General features: G+C 44.2%; 2 protein-coding genes across 4 annotated transcripts; both read right to left on the bottom strand.

Annotated features, from left to right (window-relative positions):
• Window positions 1-10: 10 nt before the first annotated feature.
• LOC112885506 (putative cyclin-dependent kinase F-2) lies at window positions 11-1,201 on the bottom strand. The gene has a single exon (XM_025951110.1). The coding sequence runs from the start codon at window positions 1,199-1,201 to the stop codon at window positions 11-13; it is 1,191 nt and encodes a 396-aa protein (XP_025806895.1).
• Window positions 1,202-2,226: 1,025 nt separating this feature from the next.
• LOC112885724 (nuclear pore complex protein DDB_G0274915-like) lies at window positions 2,227-9,674 on the bottom strand. 3 transcript variants are annotated; one of them, XM_025951351.1, is made up of 8 exons: window positions 9,177-9,674; window positions 8,754-8,803; window positions 8,234-8,352; window positions 7,204-7,372; window positions 6,648-6,917; window positions 6,195-6,278; window positions 4,443-5,194; window positions 2,227-4,041 (listed from the first exon to the last, which is right to left on the bottom strand). In XM_025951351.1, exons 1-8 carry the CDS (start codon window positions 9,556-9,558, stop codon window positions 2,577-2,579), a joined length of 3,291 nt encoding a protein of 1,096 aa, XP_025807136.1. In that variant the 5' UTR covers window positions 9,559-9,674; the 3' UTR covers window positions 2,227-2,576. The 3 variants fall into 3 exon arrangements, with proteins under 3 accessions (XP_025807136.1, XP_025807137.1, XP_025807138.1); XM_025951352.1 differs by lacking the exon at window positions 6,195-6,278; XM_025951353.1 differs by lacking the exon at window positions 8,754-8,803 and having other exon boundaries at window positions 9,177-9,314.
• Between the last annotated feature and the right edge of the window lie 576 nt (window positions 9,675-10,250).

Raw genomic sequence — 10,250 nt, 5'->3', positions numbered from 1 at the left:
TGCCTAAGCACTAAGCAGTCGTAAGGTCATGGAGCAAATGATGTGAGCAGTCAACACGACGTCTCCTGGCAGTGGCGTCGATCATGGAAACAGCACTAGCAGCAGGTCGTGCACGAGCATCTTCAACATTGTCAGTGAACCACGTACACCGGAGCGCCGCCGCCGCCGTCATCCGCTTCTTGGGATCACACGTCAGGAGCCCCTTCAACACCACAAATCCGTCGTCGGAGAGCAACTCGTCGGGGAGAAGCTCGCGCAGCCGGTTGCGGTGCCGCATCCGCTGCTGCCGTGCGCGCCACTGCTTCACCTCGCCGGCGAGGGCCCGGGGCCCCAGGGCTCGACACACCCGCTCCTCCGGCACACCGAGCACGTCGAAGATCTCGCGGAGCTGGTCCGCCTCGTCCTCTCCTCTGAACAGCAGCTCGCCGGTGAGAAGCTCCGCCATGACGCAGCCGAGCGACCACGCGTCGACGGGAAGGTCCTGGTCCGCGTTCTTCGCCAGCACCTCCGGCGCCATGTACTCCATCGTCCCGGCGATGCGGCCCGGCGGATCCCGCTCGGCCATAGACTTGGCGCTCCCGAAGTCGCAGATCCTGACGGCGCCGCCGTCGCCGACGAGGATGTTCTCGGACTTGATGTCGCGGTGGGCGATACGGTGCCGGTGCATCGCCACGGCGCCGGCCAGCAGCTGCCGCATGACGCCGCGCACGTCGGCCTCCGGGAACGGCCGGCCGCGGGCCTGCAGGACGTCGAGCAGGCTCGGCCCCACGTAGTCCATGACGAGGGAGTGGTCGTCCATGGTGCCGGGCGTCCGCGCGATGCCGCGGAGCGCGACGAGCGAGGGGTGGCCACCGCTGGCCGCCATGAAACAGGCCTCCCTCAGGAGCTTCCCGAGGCCGCCGGCGCGCTCGGGATGGAGGGATTTCACGGCCACGCACTCGCCCATGGCGCGGTCGCGTGCCCTGACGACGACGCCAGACAAGCCGACGCCGAGCTCGCCGAGCTCCTCGTACGAGCAGGCGCGTTCCATACGCCGCTTCCTCCTGCCGCCTGTCCCCGGCCTCCCCTCGGCGGTGGCGGCTACGTCGTCGATCATGGCGGAGATGGCGGCAGCGCGCCTAGAGCAGATGGCTGCCCCCGATTTTCGGTGCTCCTCGATCATGTCGCAGATGGAGGCGACTCGGGTGGCCACCGCGGTCATGTCCGCGAGCCGGCACCAGTTACCATGGTGGCGACGGACATGGAGATTGGAGAGGGAGAGGTTGATGGTGGTTGTGTACTGGCGTTTGCATCTACTTCAAAACTAATCGGCCATCGTGGAAACTCCGGCTACCGGTCGAGTCCGATTTAGCGTGTTCGGACTTCGGAGGACCTCTGACACGGGAAATTGTCCGTGGTCGACTCAGGCCAATCTCGTCACAAGAATGATTTATTTTGTTGTTTATAATAAGAGGGAAAAATTCGATATTACTCACCTAATGTTCAGACAAACTCCTAAACTATTTTTGGTTCAAATTATCCTTGCAACCATGTCAATTCGACCAATTTATCCTTAACAAGATTTATTTTTTCACGTTTGTCCGTGCACAGGTGGAGTTCTAAGTACAAATTTTGTTGGAAGGTATTGGACATCATCACAACCTAGTTATCAAAAAAATTCATCATTACTTTGTACAGAATTATATATCCTAATTAAGGATTAATTTACCATTAGATGCCTTAGCCTATCAAAATAATGACGAAAGAACTCGTAACATATTTTTAGACATATTATGACGTCTTCTACCACCGCGGAAAGTTTTAACTTACACCTCAACTTGTGCGTGGAGAAACAACAATGATAAATCTTGTGATGGGAAGTTGGGAACAGACGAATTGCCAGAAGACGAAGCTGCTGCGACACGGTGCATCATTTTGCGGAGAGATGCCCTGAGTCGCACACGAGTATCTTCTCATCACACCATAGTAAAGAACAAATGAATGATGCAGATCACTGAATTTACATCCTGAGCTGGCATGAGCAATACGAAATATATCCATTTTCTAAGGTCTCAATAATCTGAGAAACACAAAGCTATCTTTGAACCACCACATTCAGGGCCATACCTAATCCACTGAGGTAACGGAGCTATAGAGCAGGGCGCACTGGGCAAAAAAAAATTAAAGGAAAAAAACAAAACTATACACAGGTCAAAGAGGGAAAGAGAATGAGAACTTGAGAAGGAATGGCGTCCTTGCAGAGCATATGAATCATGTTCTGCAAAAAAATATGGATGAATTGATAGCTGAACAGATCTAATACAAGTTTTACATCGACAAATGAATTTCACCATAGTGATGAACGGTACAACAATATCAGTTCAGTGACCTCCACTGTTGTTACTGTGCCAAAATTGCGATCAACAAAGGAAAACTGGCTCTCATTGGCTCATTGCTATCTCAACAAAATAAAGAGAATCAGAAAAGCCTTTCATGCCGACGCCTCAGCCCTGAAAACCAGCGCAATTTGCAATGCAGGGTGGGTGGCCGCAGCCAAACTGGTTGCATGTTCTCATGCACTTAAAAGTATTGGCATCTCATTTCCTTTTCTTAACTCTGATAATTCTTCTGCCGGACTTGTCATTGCCGCCACCACCAGTGCCCATTGAGAAACCACCTGAAGAAGCTTGACTCTGCTGACCAAATCCGAAAATTCCAGGCGAGGACGATGTATTGGAAGCGAACTGGGTTGCAGGAGTACTGAAAATTGGAGTTGATGGCGAGGTGCTTGGCAAGCCAAACGGCGAAGTTGTCGGGAAAGGGGACCCACTCCTGTCTGCACCTATGTTCCCTCCATTAATCTGTAAAGTAGGGCCACCAAATGGTGTGGTGGGTGATTGATTTGGTATTGAAGGAGTCGATGAAGTGAATGAGAATACAGTGCTTGGGGTTGGGCTGAAAAGTGAAGTAGCAGGGCCAGTATTTGGCAAGCCAAACGAAGATGGAACAGATGTAGTCACTTGGCTGCCAAACATTGGTGATGCTGACAATGCTGAACTGAACCCAAAACCTGAGCTTGTAGCAGAAGATGGCTGAGCAGTCGCAGCCACAGAAGTAGAACCAGAACCAGCGGCCCAAGGAAACACAGAGCTTGCGTTGAAAGGACTAGAACACAAAGGTGCCGAACCAACTTGTGAATCTGCAAAACTTTGCGAGCTACCATTATTTGATGCCTCTAAAGACTTGAAGCTCAAATTATTCACTGAACTCTGTGTGAACAGTGAATTGCTATTTCCCGAATGGCCATTCTGATTCCCAAAAAGAACTGTAGGTTCAGCAGAGACAGCCTTGGATATATCCTGAGCAGTTGAAGAACTCGCCATGCCATACTGCTGGGAGAAGCCAAAAGGGGTACTGCTGCCTACTGCTTTAGATTTGTCCTGAGCTGCAGAAGAACTTGCAATGCCGAACTGCTGGGAGGAACTAAAAGGGGTACTTCTGCTTACTGTTTTGGATTTGTCCTGGGTTGCTGAAGAACTTGCAGTTTCAAACTTCTGGGAGAAATTAAATGGGGTACTGCTGCTTACTGATTTAGATTTGTCCAGAGCAGCTGATGAACTAGCAGTCCCAAAGGGGGCACTGGAGTTTCCTGTACCAGAAGATGCCAATGATGGTGGCACAACAGATTGAGAAGTGCTCACAATCACATTTGAGGCGGCCGAACTACCCACACAAGTATTGGAGAAAGTAAAACTGCCTCCAGTTGAACTACTCTGTGTAGACTTTGAAGCTGTGGTGGAGATGGTAGAGCCAGCAAATTGAAACGAAGCAGAGTTAGTTGATCCACTAGAAGGTTGTATAGCTGAGACAGTAGAGTTCGACATATGCCCAGGGCCATTGCTTAAGGATGCAGGCTTCACATTGACAACATTAAATACAGGGTTACTTGTGAAAGATGCACCTTGCCCAGAATTCTTAGAAGGCATTGGTTTATTATCTGCATTTAATTTGTCATCAACTTTATGCAACATTGATCCTTCTTCTTTAAGAGATTGCGAAATCCTGGAAAGACAGACATCAGTGTTAGGAATCTACTTTGCTATATTATGCTTAAATATATTACTGACAAGCAGCCAAAAGTAGCATACTCCAACCTACTCCCTCTGCCCCAAAAAACAAGTCATTATAGGATCAAAATCTGTCCCAAAAACAAGTCGTTTTACCCCCATTTAGTATATGCATGTGCATGCAGCAATCAATCAGTGCCAAATATGGCTAATTAATAGGGGCAAGCAAGGTCATTTTACCTCCTTATAAATCTGTCATAGGATTCCTAGAATGATTTTTTTTGGTACGGAGGGAGTACATGATAACAGGGGTGGGTCATTGCTAGAAAGTAACACTCGGTGTGATAAAGCTTTCCAACTGTAAATGCCATTGCACAGACCACATGAGAAACTAACCTGGGATGACTTTCCATGGAAGTAGTAGCACTTAATACTGCTGAAGGTTGCTGCTTCTCAACAGGTAGTATAGGCGGAGATGCCAATGTAGGTGTTGGAGGGGCCAGAGAGTGGGCACCAAGACCAGCTTGGACGGGGAAGGTAAAGCCATTTGATGGAATTGACATTTTGTTTCGGTTATTTTCACTCAATAATACCAGATTAGGAGGATGGTTTCTCAATGAAGATACTGGAGCCTTTTCACTATCAGACTTGTTTGATGTAGCATGAACAGTCTTTTCAGACACTGCAGCCGGGATATCCTTAACAGATGGAAGTCCCAACTGAATATTCTGTTCTGATGCTTCTTTTTCTGGAAAAATAAGATTCCCGAAATCCATAGCATTCCTATGTTTCTGCTTCAGTTCTGACATGTTTTCCTTCTGAGCAGGAACTAATGTGTCAAGCTGCTTCAGTATCTTAGCAGCCATCTCAGCTGATTGCACTGGAGCCTGACCAAAACTGTTCGCGTGAGCTTTGTTGTCTAAGCTGCCAAGAGTTGCATCACCAACTTCCAGACAACGACGCTTCTGAGTTCGTGCCAATTGCTCAGAACCTTCATCAAGTTTGCTTCCATGGCCCCCAAGATATCTACGGTAACCTGGCCGTGTTTCCAACAGCGGTGATGTTCTGTTAAATCTTTGATGCACTCTGCGCACAGGACCAACAGATACAATCTCATTTTGGATAGCACTACTCTTTCTCTTCAAGACCTGTCAAGTAAAAATGCAAGATTGCTTCAGAAAAAAAAAGTAGGCAGGATTGCAGGAAGTAAGATTCATCATTACTTCAAAAGGTACCACAAAGTGGTTGCATAACGTTGGAAAAATTACACAGGGAGGTTAAAAATTGTCTGTCTAGTAGCCCTGCTTGGGCCTCTAAAACTTAAGACTGCTTCAGTTGAATGATATCATCATTTGTGCCAGTCATCTCAGACTATCTGATTGGCAGTGCATATCTTTTATACAAACGTGCAGGATGTAAATATGGTAAACATATTCAGTTCCGTTTCTGTTTACAGCAACTTTCTGCTAAAGTAATACAAATTTAATTGTATGAATTCTACCATTTATACAAGTCAAATTAAAGAGGAACCTACTACCATTCTACCTACACCCATGAACATTAAACCATATAAATGAACCCTAAGTGCAAAACCATCTAAGTAACCGTCCTAAAGAGCAGTATTAACCCATAGGTGGTCCTGAACTCTAACTGGAGCAGTATTACAGTGATTGTTTCAAAAAATATTTTAGAACTGGAAAACAATTTTGTCCAAATACTAGCAGTAATTTAGCCACTATATCCGAAGTCTACAACATGTAAATTTGTGTCTGTTTATCCAAGCACAAAAAACTGAAAAAATTAGTTGACAAAATCAATATCAAAATCAGCTGTAGGAGCATCGGATATAAATGCTCCTCAAAGTTGCCAGTGCTAGCACAGTGGTCCCAAATAAAAAGAGTTGAGCATCCACACTGGATTTCAATGAATTACAAACTTATTTTCAAGAACAAAAAACACATAGTATTTTGAATGAAGAACTGGCTTCCAAGGTTCTGTATGCAAATGATAGTGCAGTACTACAGCATAGAAAATTAGAAGTCTACAAAAAAAGTTACATTTGCAAATCAACACTATAATCCTGAGACTTGTAAGAATCAACAAATGAAAATGCTATAAATCCAGAACGTGCTTCAATTCTATAAGTACCTGCCTGCCAAAAGTATGAACACTACTCAGGGTCTGATAAGGTGAAGATACAGTAGTAAATAAATCTTTCGATGAAACACCACTCTGAAACATTAATGATTAATTTAAATTAGAAAAAAACTGCCCACAAGCTCGTATGAAGGAACAAAAATAAGAAATTATTTATCTAAAGTGAAAACATATATGATGATAAAACTATTGAATGTAACATAAAAGTTCTTGGTATAGTAGTTGCTATAATGCCCTCAGGCTGAGAAATTAAGCTACAATGCAGTCCTTGAATGCTTCTTCAATTTTTTGTACATATCTGAACTTCAATTTTCAAGTTGTTAAAAAAATGAGTGAAAAGATAGATACTCTAGGGAATCTGTTGTCTGCATATGTGCACATGCTGATACTAAAAATAACTTGAGCTATCAACAATCTATTGAATAAAACGAATAGGAAAAATACCTTAAAATAAGGAGATGATGACATTTTGTAGATTGCCGATCTATTCGGAGTTGTGTAGTTGCTTTCAAGACGATCAGAAGTTTTGGATGTTTGCAATCTTGAGCTTTGGAGAAGTGGGATTGTGGGAGGTTTAGCTTTTGGTATCATACTAGCTTCCATTGATTTGATAGGCATAGAGGGGTCATGCAATCTAAGGCGTAGAGGAGACCCCTTAGAAGATTTTGAACCCATATATGCTTTTGCAATTTCTGCTGGCGAGGCAACGTGATCCTGTTGCGAGACATAACAGATGTATATGAAGCACATAGTCACGGAGCAACTTATATGTACTCTATAGAATTGCTTGATCAAATTTCCGATACATATAAACACATGCTAGAACAGAACATTAGATCATACAAGCTATTATGTTCACTAAGATAATGAGTCTGAATCAAAAATGTTACATTCAAGATCAGATCAGATTATTAAATAAACATAAATATTTCATTAACAGAATCCAAATAGTTTAATATTCAACTGAATTATATACTAGTTGCCAGTCATATGTGCTTACAGCAACACTGTATGTTGTAATGGAGAAATCAACAGGTAAGCTGGAGCATCTGGATCCATTTTCCTGCTCAGAAATAGGCATTTTCCTAATGCTACCATCTTCTGGCTTCAACGAACTTGATCCAATAGTTCTAGACCATAACAACTTGGACAAGTGTTCAAATTCGCTCCTAATACATGCAGATAATCATTTGACAAACATACAGTTAAAATAAGGAAACCACATGCAATAGGTAAACCAAGGAAACCAACATGCAATAGGTAGACCAATGCAGATGTTAGTAGTTCCCATAGAATAAAATGGCAATAAACTAGCATGGAAAGATGAAGTTAGCAAAGAGAAAAAAAGAAGACCTTGAATATTATTCTATTTGAGTAAATTTCACAACAAACCAACCAATATCCTAGGTTAAGTTGCAAACCTACCACATTTTGTTCCCATTTCACACCTTGGGTTGTCTTCTCTTTTCACAAAACTACATCATTGTGACTATTCCCCTTTCATGACCAATCAGGCCCACATGTCAGATGTCAGAGACGGTTCATCAAATTTGACATGTGGGCCAGCTGGACATGAACACGGTGCTTACATGTGGTCCTGGCTGATCACAAAGTTGTAGTTCTATGAGAATGTAGCCCAAAATACTGGCTGTGAAATGGGCACAAAATGTTTAAGTTTCTGATTATTAGCTCAAAAGTTTGGTAGGTTTCTAAAATTTCTTAAATATTAATGCAATCAGATTACAAAGAGGTAGCTGCATATAGAGTGAAAAACGTAAGAGAAAAATCAGAGTAACCAGGAAGGCATGTGGTTCAGAAAAAAACATCTAGGACAAAGTACCAATGTGGTATAAATGGAAATACAAATTAGGATCTGGTAAGGGCTGAAACAGGTAAAAAAGCATTTGGCAATTTTTCACCTAATGCAAGACTATAAGACTATATATACCATGCCCTGCTCCCATCAGCAAATATGATACAACCATGGTCTCTTAAGACTTAGATTCTGGACTGAAATACCAGATACTTACCTTGTGAAAGTTTTCTGCTTCAATAATTCTTCAAGATCCATACCACGATGGCTTTCAGAATTTCTCAGCATGTCTTCTTTTTCCTTGGCAGAACTTTGAGGATCTTGAGTGCATAGATTCTGCATTCAAGCAAGCACATACATGGGAGTATGTTACAGAAGAAATAAATTGAAAATAAAATAATCATCACTCAAACTAGTCAGGATGTTACTAAAAAGAAAACTTGAGAACTTTTTCCTTGTTTAGACAAGTAAATATCTGTCAAAGAGCTTAAAATCAATAAAGTTTTCAAGATTCTCCAGAAATAAGTTTTCCATGAAGCAAGGATAAAAATTTCTGGCTTGAAATAGATTCGCGAGGTGATCCTGAATGAAATGTTTTGGATTGAATTAAATGAATGAAGTTAAGATTGTTTATGGCAAACTCAGCGTCTAGTTGTGATAACATATAAAAACATTTTCCCAGTCACTCAAATATAGTAACATAACAAGTACAGGATGTATTTACTAAATCAGCTTACATCATTGGCGATTGTTTCACTGTTTTCTTCATCTTCTGGAAGATCATCCTCTGTACATTGCAGGGGGGGAACTTCTGTAAGTTTGTCAGTAATCATCGAACGGAGGTACGGTAAACAGTCCTCCTTAGAGAAAACTAGATTACAATAGCATCGCAAATTCACACCAATCAAACAGTATAACTTATTCAGCTGGCACAACAGACAGAGTAAACACTCAAATTCCCAGTTTCCCACAGCCAGTAGCCCTCATGCACCAGCATGAGTATGATCTAGTGTTGATTAGAGCTAAACCAGCTATTCGTACAGTATATACATATGATCCTCCCCGGTACTAATTGCTAGGCTACGACCGCATGAAAACCGATTGAGCAGCAGAGCAACAGCAGTCACAAGCAAGCAAAAGACAAAGCTGAAGACACAAACCTAACGGTGGAGGCAGCGACGAGGGCAGCGCGTCGAGCGCCTCTGGGCGCGGTTCGTGCAGCCAGACGCGCGAAGGCGGCTCCTCGAGCGGCTCCGGCGGCGGCGGCGGGGCCGGCGCGGTGAGCTGTGGCGGCGGCGGGGGGGACGGCGCAGTGAGTTGAGGCGGCGGCTTGCGGAATAAGGAAGGGAGGAGGCGCGAGGCGCCGACGGTGATGATCCGGGAGAACCACCCGCCGCCCTGCGAAGCCGCCGCCGCGGTCGGCGCCGAAGCCGGGGCGGGGCGCGCGTAGGGAGAGGCGGCGGCAGCGCGGGAGGGAGGGCGGCGGCGGATCTTGCCGCCAGCGCCGGAGCTGCCACCGTAGTCGTAGCCCCGGGGCTCCATGCGACGGCGATGTCGGGCTAGGGTTTCGCCGGATCGCGGGGCGGAGGCTAGGGTTTAGGTGGGGGGGGAGAAGCGGCGAGGAGTCATCAGCAAAATAAATGAGAACTTTAAGGTGGGTTAAACTGCAAACAATTTTCGTGGATACTTCGCGGGTAGGCGCGTGCGTCCTGACTATATTCAAATCCAAAATTCTTCTAAAAAAAATCCAAAAGTAAAACTTCAACAGAACTTCCCCTGTTGTTTCAACGGCATATATTTGGCTTTCTATGTCTTTCCTACTTCAATGTGATCTTAAAATATACAGCTTATAAATCATTACCTTTTCTAATGAAAAAATAGTGAAACTATGAAAGTTTTGTATTATAGAAGTTGTTTACATGGAAAAATCACTGTTATCATTTCCACATGACCATTTCAAATAATAGCTTTAGATTAAGTGGTAAAAGTTAGACAGGTTCAAGAACATGTTTATAAAAGCATCAAATGGCTGGTATTGTTGTTTTCAAAATTTGGAGCCGGAAAATAAACATGAGAGGTAAGCAAACCACTCATGTGCAATTGTAAACGCAACCTTTTTACCTGCCCCTTCTCACACATGCATGAAGGTTGTTGTGCACATTACAATATAGTTAGGGGTAAATGCCAAACTAAAAAGTAATGCTCCACCCAACCTAAAACAACAAGTCTTGCGG

The sequence above is a fragment of the Panicum hallii genome, chromosome 3 (genome assembly GCF_002211085.1).
Source record: "Panicum hallii strain FIL2 chromosome 3, PHallii_v3.1, whole genome shotgun sequence".
Lineage (NCBI taxonomy): Eukaryota > Viridiplantae > Streptophyta > Magnoliopsida > Poales > Poaceae > Panicum > Panicum hallii.
The sequence above is the reverse complement of the archived record's forward strand: the minus strand, read 5'-3'. Positions and strand labels throughout refer to the sequence as shown.